The following is a 17088-nucleotide window of genomic DNA, read 5'->3' on the forward strand; positions in this document are numbered from 1 at the left end:
TGAACGAGATAGCCTTTAGTTCTCGCGAGAGGTTTCTCCCCTCCCCCAGCTAGTGAGTGCGCGAACGGGAAAGGAGGAGGGCGCTCCAGGCGAAAGCGCTGCAGACGCCATTATCCTCTGTTTCTCTGCGGCACCAACCTCGACGTCTTGCCTACGTCCCGCTTGTTTACGGCCTATAGGTAATTAGCGTTATTGGGGCTTTGGTATTAAGGATTCAGGCAGGGGATTGGTCTCCCTAAAGGCTGCGTCGCCTTTTTCCAAGCCGGTTTTCCTTGGGCCTTTAGCGGCCTTTCAGCCTAAAGGGAGGCGCCGGCGGGAGGCGGGGCAGTCGCCTTCTCCGGTGCCTTGATTGACGCGGCCTTGAGCCAATCGTTTCGCCCTCGCGCCACCGCTGAAACCCGAGCAGCCAATCGGGCACGGCGGCGGGGTAGGAGAGCGCCGAGAGGCGGGGGAGGGCGGCGGGGGCCTGGGCTGGTTCTCTGTCTAGCTGTGACCGGCTGAGGCGGTGCGGCGGCAAAGGGACGGCAGCCTCGTTCGGTGAGGAGCGGGGCTCGGCGAACGGCACTTGAGAGTGAGGGTCGGAGGCCAGTTTTTCCGATTGAGGGTGGTGTTTGAGGGCTACTTGTTGGTTGGCGAATTCTCGGCTAGAGAACGTTGCCCGGCCTCCCCTCCCCCCACCTCCGCCATTTCCCTTAGCGTATATCCGCAGTCTGCGTTGTGATACTAGAGGTTGCGAGGCATGTACCTGGGGACTAGGCCCCTTGTGTAGGAAGAAGGGGCCGGCGGTGGGAACCCGAAGGCGGTAGAGAACGCCGCTGTTCTTTGTTTGGGTCCCGCCGCACTTAGGCTCTCCGACATGGGAGCAGGATCAGGGGAGGTCGAATGATCGGTTCTGCCTCCGTTGCTTTGTCTCTCCCGTGGTGGGGGGAGGGTGCGGGGGATGAGATCTCGAGACCGCGTGGTGGGTGGGGGAGGGGGGGTTCGGCGCTTGGCTCCGCCTAGTAGCACGTAGTCGCCATTACACGGGCCGCCATTTCCTGTCGGATCTGGGAGAGGAGAGGTGCGGCGCTTCTGCTCTTCGCCTCTGGCTTTTTCAGCTCCTGTTACTCGGCTGTTGGCGGATCCCGGTATCGGGCGTCGGGAGGGGAGGGCATATTTGCCTCGGCTGGTCGCGCACAAACTTAGTAATTTTTGTGGTCTGGAGAATGGTGATTGAAGGACCGCGGGAACGTTTTATCCTTGCAAATAGAGCCTTCTGTTTTGTCTTTAAACTTTATCCAAATCTTCGCCACACCTCAGCACTTAACTGAGTGATGGACCCGAAAGATCACGTCTCAGTTATTAGAGTGGTTTATCGACAAACGTTATTGAAAATTTGGGAGACGTAAAAGTTGCCTTGATTTTTTTTTTTTTTTTCCTTTATTTAACGCTAGGCTGCCTACTGTGTTTCCCTGAAAATGAGACCTAGCTGGACAATCAGCTCTAACGCGTCTTTTGGAGCGAAAGTTAATATAAGACTCGGTCTTATTTTGTAGTATAAGATATGGTCTTATGTTAATTTTTGCTCAAAAAGACGCATTAGAGCTGATTGTCCGGCTCCGTCTTATTTTGGGAGAAACATGGTAGCTATCCCTTTTTTAGCACGGGCCACATGTCGCCTCCTGCCAGTCCTAAGCGGTGAGATAAAAGGATGTTTAGAGTCCCATCACCAGTCTGGTTGTAGAGGTGTAATTGTTAGGTTGTACCCTTTTTAATATAGTTTAATCTTCTAGGATTCAAGGGCTACATTGGCTCTGTTAAATAATAGAGCAGCACTGGCCATTTGGGTCTGCCCTTATTAGGTTTTGAAATTTATTTTTTCAATACAATAGATTGACCTGAATGTGGCTGTATTTGTAAATTCTCGAAGTTTTAGAGAACAGCATTTCAAGTCACCAATGGAAAGAAACCCAAAACCGATTTAAATTTTCAATGTAAAATTGCCTTGTTTCCCCGAAAATAAGACCTAGTCAGACCATCAGCTCTAATGGGGTCTTTTGGAGCAAAAATTAATATAAGACCCTGTCTTGTGTTATATATAGTAAAATAAGACCGGGTCTTATATTTTTGCTCCAAAAGACTCATTTAAGATACTGGTCCGGCTAGGTCTTATTTTCGGGGAAACACGGTAGCTTTATCTTTATAAATATATACTTTCCAGGACAAAATTAACTCGTGGGCTTAACATGCTTTTGGTCTTTATGCATTTAACATATAACTACCGGTAGTTTCCATGGTGGGACTAGATCCAATGGCTAAAAATTAGTCGTTCTTGCAAAAAATCAGATTGATTGATTTGGGTTTTTAAGGCAATCGTTTGAGGGTTTAAGACCCTGAAATGAAGAAAGAAGTTTTAGAAATCGGTCTTTGTTGTGTTCAGATCAGTGTTCATTAGTATTCGGTGATCAGCAACCAAAAACCAAAACTGATTTATGTTGGTTTTTGTAGGCTACTGCAGCACTAGGGTGTCAGTTGGTCCCGCCCAGAACACTTCAGTTCTGCTCTGCAAGGATATATAATAACTGGTACGTTCTAGAAGCAGTCATTTATTTACCTTTTAAAAAAAATAGCAACATGCATAGCTTATTTTCCAGTAAGCCAAATGGACTAGAGCCTTTTTATTTTTTCAACAGATCGGTGTGTCCATTTAATCCAAGAAAATGGAAACTGAACAGCCAGAGGAAACCTTCCCCAACACCGAAACCAATGGTGAATTTGGTGAGAAGATGTTTTAATTGTAACAGTTTTATGTTTTTCTCGTTCTGTTAATTTCATTATTTATGATTTAGTCTGAGATCCCCCTCAGTTACATTTTGGCTTTTATTTATGAAGTAAAAGTAACTCATTTGCAAAGGTAACTGTAAACTAAGAAAAACCAATAATACAATTTTTTTCTCGGATTTTGTTATTCCTGAGCCTTTAAGTATTATATCATACTTGTGTTGAGACAAATGTTACTAGAAGGGAGCATACTTTGGTTCATATTTAAAAGTCCAAGAATCTGAGTGCCTTTGGCCTTTTAAAACATTCTTTGCAATTAGCAACCAATCTCTTCGAACAGAATGGAGTTGGTTTTTCTAATTTAATCTATAAGTTAAAACTTAAATGTAGTTAAAGATGCCTTTTCTTAGATGCTGGTGCTTTCTTTGAAATCTGAACTGTTAATTTCTAGGTAAACGCCCTGCCGAAGATATGGAAGAGGAACAAGCTTTTAAAAGATCTAGAAACACTGATGAGATGGTTGAATTACGCATTCTGCTTCAGAGCAAGGTATAAATTTTTATTTTTGAAAGTGGTTCTTAAGTTGAGTGGAAATTAAGATTCTGGTTTGGCCCTCTGAGAAGCCTTCAAAGCCTTATAGGGTTGAATATAAAAGATTTGTGTGATTCTAAACAGACTTGTAGGTCATGGTGGCTTTTTTTCTTCTTTTGGCTAACAAAATGAAATCCCTTAACACAGATGGGACCAGGAGAAAGGGTGTGGGTGGTCCTTAAAGCATTAATTGGTTAAAGATTGTATCTTGATTGTATTGTGGATTTATCAGAAAACATCCTGGTTGGCAGTTTACTTGATTGATGCTATCACACCAAATGTAAAAGTATCTGTTTAGTTCTTTTACAGATGGGTGTCGTAAAATTAATTAGTGCTTAAGTTTTATGCTAAGTGTCTTAGGACATTCTGAATATTCTATAGCTCTGCCTTGCTGTTTAAAGCCCCCAAAAGCACAGGCTAGTGTTTTTTTAACTTGATGATTTTTATATTCCCAAATAAATTTTCAGCCTTATAATAGAAAAGGGTTAGAGTTTTTGTATGGTTTTGGGGGGGGGGGGGGGGGTTGGTTGTTTTTGGTTAAAGCTTAAGAGCACTGGAAGAAAAGGGTAAACTTAATTTTTTTGTTTTTCTACTTTTCTCCAGAATGCCGGGGCAGTGATTGGAAAAGGAGGCAAGAATATTAAGGCTCTGCGTACAGACGTAAGTATTAAAGAGTTTAAACTACACAACCAGCTTCGGTTTATGTTTGTAGAAATAAAAAGTTGCATCATAGAAATCAATAGTCTTAGATACAAGCCATTCGTAATAATTGATTACATAGATAATTTCAAGGTTTGCCATTCCTCATTTAACACAGTTCAGGTTGGGAGGGGTCTATATTAAACCTCTTCACATTCTAATAACTTTCCACCAAATTATTCACTTCAAGAAAGATAACATCTTAGAAATAACGACAGTGTAAAAACCTTTAATTGCACCATTTCCCGTGTGAATCAATTACGGTATCACTGGGGGGAAAAAAATCATTGCAGGTGGCTGATTAAACTCAGAAATTTTTATTTCCCCTTTTTAATCATCCATCTGTTCTTTAACAGCTTGCACATGGAGCACAAAGAAATTGTTGAGTTCGCATGATTAAATATGGGTGAAAAATAGAGTAGGCACTTGATTGGGAAACTCAATGCCAACGATTTATATGAGTCCTTCATATTTTATAGTGGGTTGACTCTTGTGATTAGACACATTAAATGTTGCTATCACCAGAAATAAGCATATTTATAGGACTTGTCTACACCAAAATTCTTTTTTTTTTTTAATTTTTTTCTTGTAGTGAGCAAACTCTCTTAATGTTTTCTTGCTAAAATTGAGGCAAATAACTTTGTGTTGAATACTTATTTGATAGAATTTCATTTCTCTCTCGGTCGCAGATCTTTGTATGTTCTTCTTGATTACTGTAAACTGAACTGGAAATTTTGTTTAAAATTTTACAGTCTTACCTGTTAGGATCTAGGAATGCGTTTTAAACCTCCAGGAAACCAACTAGTCTTTTAAGAGTTATGGGTTTTGGTGGTGTGGGAATTTTTGTTTTGTCTTTTATAAACCTCTTTCCTCTTAATCCAGATGTTCTGTATAATTATCTGGGTTATTCCCCATTTCCTCAAGCACTTCAGTAAACTGAGTCATGACAGGTTTTGTGTCTACCCTCATGAGCCAGCCTGCTACTGAAACATCGTTTGTTTAAAAAAAAAAAAAAGCTAGTACCATCATTTAAGGTCCTTAAATGTTAAGCCACAGTCAGATATAGAGAAGTCCATTATTGTGTTAGTCTTCAGAACAACTTAAGCTTGTTTCATTAATTGAGAGTATGAGTATAGTTTGTATTAAATTAAAATTTATTGCTTTTCCCCCTTTTCCCTCTCCTTGTTTTTTTGGCCATATATCTCCGTTGCCCATGTACTGGATCGACTTACCCCTGCGTTGCCCACCATGACGTTGGCCCATCCGCCCCTGAACGCCCATGTGAAAACCCTGGTTGGCTATGCCCAAAAATGTGCTCGTTGCCAAACGGGTACCATACTTGACAACTTCTGATTGAATGCCCATGCCCAATGCCAACATCCACGAACGCCAATGACCAATGCAGTACAATGCCAGTGTTTCAGTCCCAGACAGCAGTGGCCCCGAGCGGTATGTCCCAACAGTTTATGCCTCACTGCCTGATTAGAAAGAGAGAAATGTATTTTATTACCTGCCTTTTATATAATTAAATAGTATCCCCTTTAGACGGTGTATTGTTTTTCAAGTTTCTGTCTTATTTTCCCCATTAAGTCTTTTTGTCACTGAACTTTTACCGTGAGTTGCCCACCCAAACGATCCACTAATTTTATTTCGATGGAAGGAGCACAGCTTCAAGTGTTGCATATTTGCTGCATTGTAAATCAAATTGTTACCAAAATAGTCTCTCGCTCTGTCTTTGTGGCCCACCTTGCTTCCCAACATTGCCTGTTCATAATTTTTTCTGATGAAATGCTAACTCTGGTTCACTTTCCTTCACTTCTCATTTGTGTTGTCTTTGTTTTGTCTCGCATTTGTATTTGTTTTCTTGCAGAGCCCATTAGTGATCTAATTTCTAACTGGTATCCATAACCCTACTCCAAATACAATGTTCACCACTTGCATATTCCCCCACTTTGCCTAAGAGAAGGTGTGCCAGTTTTACCAATGTAACAGCGAGGGTATCCTTAATTAACTTAGTGGTGGCGGGGAACATAAATATTCAACTCTGCTTCAGTTCTGGTTATTGCCCACTTAATCTGAGCCCTTCCAAGAGCCCATTCTCTCTGTCTCTCTGCAAGTCTCCTAATAATGTTACCATGTCTGTATTGGGCATAAAACAAAAATGCATGTGTAAATCTATAAATAGGCTACTTTAAATGGGGAGTATTAAATGTGTTACTTCTCTGTAAAAGTTTGTATGACTACTGGTGATGAACACAAAACTCATTTTTCTTTTCTACCTTTTTTGTACTATTTGGTATTTGTGATGTTTGACAGCATATTGAGTATCAGTGCTGATATTGAAACAATTGGAGAAATTCTGAAGAAAATCATCCCTACCTTGGAAGAGGTAGGCTCACTTTTTTTTACGTATTTGCCAATTGTGGGAGGGGCGGTGTTTAAAAGTATGTCTGTTGAGGCATAATGTGGGAGGTGGGAAGATAGTAGATGTAATAATTTGTAGCAGTAGCATCTTAACCTGCTACATAATGTGCAAGGTTACTATACACACCTTGTTTCTTTTAAAATGTAGTCTGGCCACTCCAGAGTAAAAGATTAACTATCTGTGGTCATGCATTTCATGGGTTTAGCATATATTTTAGTTTTAGAAGGTGTGTGGTTGGGGTTTGTTTTTTTTTGTCTGGGGTTTTTTTATTTTTTAAAATACTGAGTGTAGAACTATGATTTAGTTTAAGGGGTTAAAAATTCTGTAATTTGTTAGGTGTGTAGAGAAAAGCATTAATATATTGATTCTTAGTGTAGATTAGCAGTTTCTCATTTAATGTAGATGTGAAATATGTTGTAGTAGCTTTACCAATATATGCGACAATAGCCTGATCACACTAGACACTTAACCTATTACTCTTATTTTTCTACTTTCAGGGCCTGCAGTTGCCATCACCCACTGCAACCAGCCAGCTCCCGCTCGAATCTGATGCTGTGGAATGCTTAAATGTATGTCATAGTGCCATTGAACCCCACTGAAGTATGGAGCCTGGCCCATGGGATCAATTTTATTTTTAACATAGTGTACTTTTCCCGTCTCTATAGAAAAAGGTTTACAAACATGATAAATGAATGGTCTTACAACTCACTGTTGACCCTGCTCCATGCTGCAGTGGGAATTAACTACATTTGCAAAGTGCTTTGCAGTCATTTTTATTATGGTGTTATTTGAATGTTAATAATAATTTTGTGGTAACAGCGACATGCTAAATGGCTGCAGTGTGGGTATGGTGTTGCAGGACCTGAAAATAAAATAGTTTTTTAAGGTGGTGCAGAATGTCCTTTTTGGGCCTGGCTATTGAGGATAATAAGCACATAACTGGTAAAGTTATTGAAATATAAATTCAGGTTGCTCACTGCAACAGTATGTTGTTATGCTTATAGCAGATAAGTGTATTATTGGGGAATCTTTAATTTGGGACTAATATTTTATAACTCTCCCTCTGCAGTACCAACACTATAAAGGAAGCGACTTTGACTGCGAGCTGAGACTGTTGATTCATCAGAGTCTGGCAGGAGGAATTATTGGGGTCAAAGGTGCTAAAATCAAAGAACTTCGAGAGGTAAAGCAACTGTTTTATTTTTTCTCCTGTTACTGCAAAATAGTTTTTCACTGTGGACTTAGTTCAATGGGCTTCTCATTCCCCCTTCTTCTGAGTTTTCTTCCCTGAGATTACCTCTATATCCAGTTTGCTATTAAAATATCACAAAAAGACCTGGCCACATTATTTTACTAACTTTCTTATACCACTGGGAAAGTGCTAGAGTTACAAGATTTTTATATTGGGCGGGGGAGTTACTAAAGGCAAATGTAAATTTATCTGAGCCTTCTGGGTTTCCTAACTTGTTTTTTAGTGCATTCTTATGCTCTGATTCTTTTTTTTTTTTTTTTTTGTAAACTAATTACAGAACACTCAGACAACTATCAAGCTTTTCCAGGAATGCTGTCCTCATTCCACTGACAGAGTTGTTCTTATTGGAGGAAAACCTGATAGGGTTGTGGAGTGCATAAAGATCATCCTTGATCTTATATCAGAGGTATCTTCAGAACACGTTTCTTTACATTTAATTTCATGAAACATCGAAAGCCGTTTCGGAATGTTTAGACAAATAGGGTTTTTGTCCTTTCCCTTAATGTAGCAGTTTTCTATCACCTGGTTTTAGCTATCACTTTAATTTAGAAATAGTTTGGATAATTGTCATTTGATTGATGGTGAGATTTTTATAGCCTTTAGTACTTCAAAAGAAGTTTCTGTAGTACTACATTGCACAGCTTCCCAACTGATGTCTTGGTATGGGTTACAGGCTCGCTCAAGATACTGATCCCTCCATATTCCTGGGAATGTTCACTTTCTTCTTCATAGACTGACCCCATTGTGAAATATAAAAGGGATTTCTGGTCTCCTCCTTAAGGTGAAAGGTTAAAACTAGAAAGCTGCTCTTTCTTAGAAAACAGTAAAACTCACTTTCGGTTTAGGACTCACCAAAAATACTGCCCTTTTTTTTGTTTTTGTTTTTTTGTTTTTTTTCCCCATTATTGCCTATGTTTCCTTCTTGTCTGAACTGTATCTCCCAGAAGCAATAGCGGACTTCAAATATTGTGTCAAAAGAATGGTTGGTATGAACCAAGGCTGTTTCTCTTTATAATAATGCATTGCTTTTTTTTGTTTTAGTCTCCCATCAAAGGACGTGCACAGCCTTACGATCCCAATTTTTATGATGAAACCTATGATTATGGTGGCTTTACCATGATGTTTGATGACCGCCGTGGGCGTCCCGTGGGATTTCCCATGCGGGGAAGAGGTGGTTTTGACAGAATGCCTCCTGGTCGGGGTGGGCGTCCCATGCCTCCATCTAGAAGAGATTATGACGACATGAGCCCTCGGCGAGGCCCTCCTCCCCCTCCTCCTGGCCGAGGTGGCCGGGGAGGTAGCAGGGCTCGGAATCTTCCTCTCCCTCCACCACCACCTCCTAGAGGAGGGTAAGTTTCTTTCATCTATGTATTATTAACATACAGCAATCTACATTTAGGGGAGTAGATAGGGTAGGTTTTTATTTGGTGGTGTGACATGTAAAGCTGAGATTACAACTTGTTCTCTTCTTGCAGAGATCTAATGGCTTATGACAGAAGAGGAAGACCTGGAGACCGTTACGATGGCATGGTAAGACTTCATCAGTGTGATTGAGCTGTAGGAGGTCTTAAAAGTCAGGTAGTTAATGTTTTGTTAACGAGTGTTCACTGAAAAGCTTGTCTTTTACAAATGGACTTCTTAGCCACTTATCATTTTGGTTGTTTGCTGGAATATTAAGACTTTATTGAGCTGTCTTTGTTTCCCCCAAAATATGTGATTACTGTAGGTTATATATTTTAAATACTGTAAAATAGAAATTGGGCGTGTAAAAACAGTAGCTCTATGATAGATGCAGTGCCAGGTTCTTGTTAATACTTCTTTTTCTTAACACAGGTTGGTTTCAGTGCCGATGAAACTTGGGACTCTGCAATAGATACATGGAGCCCTTCAGAATGGCAGATGGCTTATGAACCACAGGTTGAGTATCATGGGTGTTTGCATTCATACCAGTAACAATTAAGATGTTTTCCTACTCAACAATAAGTGTCTGTTTCCCCTCGTCAATGTTTTTTTTGTTTGTTTGTTTATTTAAAAGCTGTGTACCTGAAGGTTTCTTCCCCTAAGGATTTTTTTCTGAAATATACTTAGTAGGGGAGGATGTGGGAGGACTTGACTTTTCTAAACTAGAGAGGGATTTGAAGAATATTAAAACATCTGAAGAGTAGATTGGGTTTTGGTTTTTGTTTTTTTCTGAGTAGTTTTGAAGGCAAAGTAATTATTTGTTTGTTTTCATTTTTAGGGTGGCTCCGGATATGGTAAGTTTTCTCCTTTGTGAAAACTAATATTATTTCATGCTTTCTAAATGAACTTGATGCTCATTATTTAAATCAGATTATTCCTATGCAGGGGGTCGTGGCTCATATGGTGATCTTGGTGGACCTATTATTACTACACAAGTAACTATTCCCAAAGATGTAAGTATCTTTACTATATTATAAGGTATATTTTAATAAATTATTTTAAGTTCCGAACTTGTAATAAAGGGTTTCGACAAAAATACTCCATTTTAGGATTAAAATTGTTGTTAAGGACTTCAGTGAGATGTCATTCTCCAGTTTGTATGTTGTCAAGTGATGTTCAGTTCATTACTATCAAAAGCTGTTAAGAGGGTTGGCACCTTCGATTAAAGGAAATGTTGAAGTATAAATATAATCCAAACCTTAACTAGTTAGGTAGTATTAAAAACAAATCAATAACTACACAAAGTTAATACTCTTGATGGTCATTAAAACAGGTAATGCCGTTTCTTTTAAGTGTGTCATAAACACTTGTTTTTGAAAATCTTTTCAGTTGGCTGGATCTATTATTGGCAAAGGTGGTCAACGGATTAAACAAATTCGTCATGAGTCAGGAGCTTCGATCAAAATTGATGAGCCTTTAGAAGGATCCGAAGATCGGATCATTACCATTACAGGAACACAGGACCAGATACAGAATGCACAGTATTTGCTGCAGAACAGGTCAGTTTAGGTTTAGCTTTATGTTAGCTTGCACATACTAAAACTTTGAGCTTTTCTTAATTGATTTTTCTTTTAGAAGCCATGGTGTCTCAACCTTTTGGGGACCTAACTTCTAAACATTCTAATAGCTTTGCTTTAATTTTCTTCTGCTTTCTTACTAAAAACGGAGACATTCAATACTAATCTTTCTGGAAGAAGCCTTAACCAAGCAAACTTCTCATTTCTCTGGTGAAAACTGCTGCCAAAACCACTTGTTATAATTATACAGAGCCTGTAGAAAATATAGAAGATTCAGTGGATGTTGGTCTAGTTCTGTGTGGAAGACTAGTGATTTTGTTGTTTTTAGATAACTAAATCGACAACAAATCACAGTCTGCCATATGGCACAGGCCATGCCTCTACAGGACAAATGATTGGTGCTGTAAAATGCAGCATTTCACACCTTACTGGCATTTCTTGTCTTTTCTACCAAATATTAACAACTTTGGATTTCATTTTCTTAATTCTGCTCTGCTAATGTCTGATTTACTATTAATCATTTTTCTTGAATTTTACATTGTTCTAATTTGTAATTGCTAATATTTTAATTCTTCTAATTATAATGGACATGTTTTGTCATTTTAATTTAGCATTGAAATTGTCTTAATGTTGATTAAGATGTTACGAACAAAAATTCTAATTCGTACTTTTTTTTCTTTTCTTTTATAGTGTGAAGCAGTATGCAGATGTTGAAGGATTCTAATGCAAGATATTTTTTCTTTTTTATAGTGTGAAGCAGTATTCTGGAAAGTTTTTCTAAGACTAGTGAAGAACTGAAGGAGTCCTGCATCTTTTTTTTTTTATCTGCTTCTGTTTAAAAAGCCAACATTCCTCTGCTTCCTAGGTGTTCTGCATTTGAGGTGTAGTGAAATCTTTGCTGTTCACCAGATGTAATGTTTTAGTTCCTTACAAACAGGGTGGGGGGGGAGGGCGTGCAAAAACTAACATTGAAATTTTGAAACAGCAGAGTGAGTGAATTTTAATTTTTGTTCATTGTTGGTTAAAAAGGAAAATTCCCCCTATGTAATTATTGTGAACACCTTACTTTGTGGTCACTGTAACATTTGGGGGTGGGGGAGACAGGGAAGAAAAGTAATAATAGTCCTTAATGTCCCTGGCAACTATTCAGAGCAGTGTGCAGAATGTAATGCTCTTTTGTAAGAAACATTTTATGATTTTTAAAATAAATTTAGTGAACCTATTTTTGGTGGTCATTTTTTTTTTTTTAAGACGGTCATTTTTCAAATGGCTGAATTCCCCAACCCACCCCCAAACTAAACACTAAGTTTGATTTTCAGCTCCTCTGTTGGAATAAATAAATGCATCTCTTGGACATAGGCAAAATATCTTGGCAAATTCAGTTCTGGTGATTTCTTAATGGTTTGAAAGTCCATTGCTTGTGAAGAAATTCCATCATACACATTCACGCTTATAATAAGCTGGGGATTTTGTTTGTTTTGCAAATGCTTGCCCCTACTTTGCAGCAGTTTTATATGTTAATAATTGTGAAAAGAACTAAGGTGGGGAGCAGTACTACAGATTGAGTAATGGTATAAGTATATACCAGAAGCCTAACGGCAGCAAGTTTTATTAATCAGAATAATACTTGTTTATGGAAGTGACTGCTAAATAAATCCTGATTATTTTTATTAGATAATTTCTCACCTATAGACTTAACTGTCAGCCTGCCTAGTGTCTATTAGTTAAACTTTGTAAAATAATATATATATTCTTGTTTTTCCATTGTATGCAAATTGAAAGAAAAAGATGTACCATTTCTTTGTTTTATGTTGGATAATGTAGGAAATGTTTGTGAACAATTCAAAAAAAAGATGAAAAAGTTCCTGTGGATGTTTTGTGTAGTATCTTGACATTTGTATTAATAGTTAAAAGTTCACTTCCAAATAAAACACCCATAATGCTAGAATCGATGTTTGCCCAATTTGAACAAAGGTTACTTGACACCTGTAAAATTTGTTAAAACGTTCCTCTTGTAAGGAAATACAGTAATCTTAAATTATATATTTTCTGTGTGAAGTGTTTTTCTAGCATTTATAAAAAATCTGATGGGGTGGTAAATTCAGAATTCTAGTAGTTGGGATCTTAATTTGTTAAAGGTACAGGTCCTATTCTTTACCTATTAAAATTTTTGAGGTTTTTAGGTTTCTACTCTATCGAATAGCACTAGTATGGTGTTTAAAGAGCAGTGACAGTAAAATAATGCAGATTATGATTCCTGGCTCATAAATCCTTAAAATACTGCTTGTTAACTTCCAATTATCCAACAGGCATAAGAACAACTCAATTACATGGGAAAGGATTCATGGATGTAATTCTGCTTAGATTTAGGAAAGAGACTATTAGAAGAGGGAAGTAGGCAGTTTTTCTTGAATACACAAGTTGTACATGCAAATGTGCCATTTAAGGTGATTAGTATTTCAGTAACTCCTTTTGGTTAGGGAAGAGCAATTGAGTGTTCTCTTCATAGTGAAATAAGGGGTGTCACAACATCACTTAAAACGAGTGAATGCTACCTGTGGTAAAGTTTCACCAAAGGTGAAATCCAGCCAAATTGCTTCCCCTTTGAGTAGTTAATGTGTCAGTTGGGGTTGCTTAGGGTAGTATAGCCTACTAGTATTGAAATGAGCCAGCCCTTAGGGGAAAATTACTAGTGACATTTTAGTCTATTCCTACTACAGGAAAGCAACCCTGGAGAGAACTAATTCTCATAGTTTTCATTGGTCATTCAAAAACTGGTTATGTAAATAAATGGACTTAGCTGGACGTTTTAATACTTGTACAAATAATTCAGACCTTGAACACATGAACCTACTCAAGATTAAATAGATTGGAGACTATCTTGGCATTTATAAGTGGGAGGTAGAGGCCTTTTGCATTGCCACTATTGGAAAATGGTGTTTGAATATGGGCCGGAAATTTGAGTTAGGTTCAGAAAACTTGAAGTACAATTTAAAACTCACTAAAATGGAACATCAGTTTTACAAGAAGTAAGCAGCTGATTTATTGAAGCTTTAAAGATTTAAACACAGTTTTGAAGATTTTAGGTTTAATTTCTGAAGTTACTACCAAAATGGCAACAGACATGTTGGAAACCAAAGGTTGCACCAAGGTTTTTACAGGAACGAAAAAGAATTTTAAAACCTTTCTTGACTGAAGTCAAATTTTAAATTTGCTTTTATAATGAGACTATAATGGAAAAATTTTATTGAACCAGTAATTACTCCTAAATCTTTGATCATTGATACCACTGGAATTACATAGAGAATCTTAGGAAAGTGACCATAGCAATTTTCCTCAAATCATTTCAGTGGTTTATCTTGCAATGCTTTATGTTAATACTCAAAATGGACTTAGTGTTCCACAGACATGACAGGTTGTGATTTGCTTAAGATTGCTGCTAAAGAGGCCTGTATTTAAATGTTCATTTTTAGACCAATGAAAACTTAGGTCCTTACAGTTGGTTTGGTTTTTTAAATGTTTGATGCCATCAACATTTTGGAAAAGGAATCAAATTTTTTTTTGTTTTAATAGAAGAGTTTTTGTTTTGTTTTTTTCAAACTTACTTGTTTTTCCAAGACCCATCAGCTCCAAGTCCAATAGTAGTATCACCTTAGTGGTGGAGGGCGCAGCTCACAATGGCCCATGTGGAGATCGAACCTGCACCTTGTTAAGAGAGCACCACGCTCTAATCAACTGAGCTAACCAGCCGCCTCAGGGATTCCATCTTGATGGTGGCTAAATTAACCTTAAAGACTATTTTACATCTCCCATTTATTACCAAGGTTTACCCCTTGCAAGTTTGAAGTGAAACAATTTCTTGATGGTGACACTGAGCTTTTGCAAAGCGATGTCAGTGTTTCTCAAACTTCTTAGGACCACCTTCAAAATCAACATGCTGCTTAAACATGAAAATTTCTGGGCCATACCTCTACTGAATATATTAAGGTGCTGGGGATCTGCACATTTAACAAATTCCTGGACTTAATACTTTAAATTGTAGGGTACTTTAAATTGCACCCTTCCAAGGTCTGGGTGCAAAGGATTTAGGTTTTGATAATGGAGGAAAGGGCGTTTGTCAGCATATTTGCAATACAACAATATGTAGTAAGAACCGTAAGTGTTCCATACCTTTTCATTAACTCAGATACGTATTTAGTTCCTGAGGTGTATAGGGAGAGTGGTAGGCCCTAAGGTGCAGTGGTTAGCAAAAATAGTCCAGTCTATTTAAAGAGTCCAATAACAAACTGATGAAAAACCTTTACTGTGAGATAACGTGTAAGAAATCCACGTGTTGTACATACGTACATTCACAATCGAGTTGCTTGAAACAAACTGCAAAGTTAAAACTAGGAAAATCCCAGTGTGTTAATCCAAAATGCTCTCTGCTCCTTTTAGCAGATGAAAAAGACATCAGAGCTTGTTTGTGTACACAGATGGACATTATTTGCCCAAGCCAGGCCTCAGCACTTCAGTCATGGAAGAAGTCTGACCCTAGGAAAAGGAGAGAAGGGAATACCTGGAAAATTAAAGCCCAAACAAATACATTTGTCTATGTTTCAAATGGGGAGCTAATTTGCTGAGCCTCTTGAGAGGTTGAACGTACAAAATGCAAATGCTTGCCAACTGAGCAACAAGCACTAGCAATAGAGTAAACTGAAATACGATCTATGACCGCAAAACTTTACGGCCTCCACCTCATTTTTGTGCAGAACCAATAAGGATTTCCTGTCTCCCCATTCCTCCCTGCTTCACCAAACCTCAGACCTGTAATTTTGAGGGAAATTAAAGGCATAGTAGCCATAATCTTACACCTTTCAAAATCATTTCAGAAATATGTACTCCTTTTGGTCATCCCCCTTATTTTTCCTGAAGTCTGCCATTAAAGAGATAGGCTTCATGGAAGGGAAGGGCCAGTTCACCTAGAACGAAGTTTTGTAGGGTAGGGAGAGGAAAGCATATGACAGTTGCTTATGAGACCAAAAGAGGGAGAAATCATTTTGATAGATTTTGCTGGAACAGAGTAGATAGAAGGTGCCAGCTTGGTCCCTTAGGGACCTTAGGTGCACAGCAAGTGGGGTATGATTAGTGAGAGCAGTAACCAGATAGGTTTGAATAGGACGCCAAAAGCAGAGAAGCAAGGCTAAAGCCTCACTTCTATTTGGAACCCTGCAAAGTGTCCCTATGACCACATGGGCTAGTAAGTACAGCAGAAATTGAGGCATATGTTTCCATACAGAGACAGATTTCATACATGCAGGCACACATACCACAGAATTTTCTGATTCCCACATGGAGACAGCAGAAACTCAAAGTGATTGTCAATACCAGTGAAAGCTGAAGTCATATCAGGTTGGTCAAAAAAGGCCACTGGGCTGAGTGCTGAGAAACCAGATCACCAGTTACTTTGATCGTTCAGTGGTTGCTATGGGGAGAGCAGGAGCCAAAATTCAGATACCAGACAGACTACACCTCGTCTGGAGATCAAAAACAGTTTGCTGACAAAGGCCCTTTCCCTCCCATTATCAGAACACCTAAACCTTTTGCACCCAGAAGACCTTGGAAAGTCTTGGAAAGGTGGAGGTGAAAGACCTTTTAGAGAAAACAACCCTAATGAGGGGTCTTATCTAACTGAATAATTATTTCCCTTAAATTAGGTCATTTAAAACTGAAAGACCAACTTTATTTGGTAAGTTTGTGTTTATCATGGGAATAGGAATTTATGAGAAAGAATGCATATGGGAACTGGGGGGCTCTGGAAGTCCCCATAAAAGCTGGAGAGGTAAGGCTAATATCAAACCATAGTTCTAGGTAGAGGTGACCCCAGTTAGTTGGGGCCTTCATTTGGTAGATCAGGTAGCCTTTTTACCTAGATCATTTATTCATATCTGTGTCTCAAATTGGCACCAAATCTGTGTGCAGTTCAGACTCAGAACTCTGTGAGATCAGGCTGGCACTAATCTCCAACCGAGATCAAATCATGGCGTGTCTAATTCCCTGCCTTATCCTGCTTCCCTTGCTCCTTTTTGCCTGAGAGTATTTCCCCAGTGAATCACTTATACAAGAATTCCTGGCTCTGACTCTTCTTCTAGGGACTTGATCTGAGACAGTTGAGCTGGAGCTAAAGCAGACATTTGTATCAACCAGACATTTGATGGTAAGGAGACTTTGACTTATCTCCTTCTGAGGAAGGGGTGAGAATTTTTTATTTTATGAAAAACAACTGCATTCTGTTAGGAGTATTTTTGAAAGTATATGTATGGGAAGAAAATAATTTGGATGCTGATATAATGGGCCTTTGTTAAACCAGACACAATCAGTTTTCCCTTTCTAATAGTCCCTAG

General features: G+C 38.7%; 1 protein-coding gene across 13 annotated transcripts; it reads left to right on the top strand.

The window, feature by feature from the left end:
* The first annotated feature begins 40 nt into the window (after positions 1 to 40).
* Positions 41 to 12748, top strand: HNRNPK (heterogeneous nuclear ribonucleoprotein K). 13 transcript variants are annotated; one of them, XM_019750137.3, is made up of 17 exons: positions 41 to 179; positions 2488 to 2564; positions 2673 to 2757; positions 3212 to 3309; positions 3955 to 4011; positions 5456 to 5499; positions 6367 to 6439; positions 6973 to 7044; positions 7545 to 7658; positions 8005 to 8133; positions 8769 to 9076; positions 9203 to 9257; positions 9561 to 9644; positions 9967 to 9982; positions 10059 to 10141; positions 10518 to 10687; positions 11396 to 12748. In XM_019750137.3, the coding sequence occupies exons 3-17, from the start codon at positions 2700 to 2702 to the stop codon at positions 11427 to 11429; spliced, it is 1395 nt and encodes a 464-aa protein (XP_019605696.1). In that variant the 5' UTR covers positions 41 to 179; positions 2488 to 2564; positions 2673 to 2699; the 3' UTR covers positions 11430 to 12748. The 13 variants fall into 13 exon arrangements, with proteins under 13 accessions (XP_019605696.1, XP_019605698.1, XP_019605699.1 ...); XM_019750139.3 differs by having other exon boundaries at positions 11456 to 12748; XM_074330602.2 differs by lacking the exon at positions 41 to 179 and adding an exon at positions 400 to 537.
* Positions 12749 to 17088: the final 4340 nt, after the last annotated feature.

Source organism: Rhinolophus sinicus, chromosome 16 (assembly GCF_057876585.1).
Source record: "Rhinolophus sinicus isolate RSI-liver-muscle chromosome 16, RSI-T2T, whole genome shotgun sequence".
Classification (NCBI taxonomy): domain Eukaryota; kingdom Metazoa; phylum Chordata; class Mammalia; order Chiroptera; family Rhinolophidae; genus Rhinolophus; species Rhinolophus sinicus.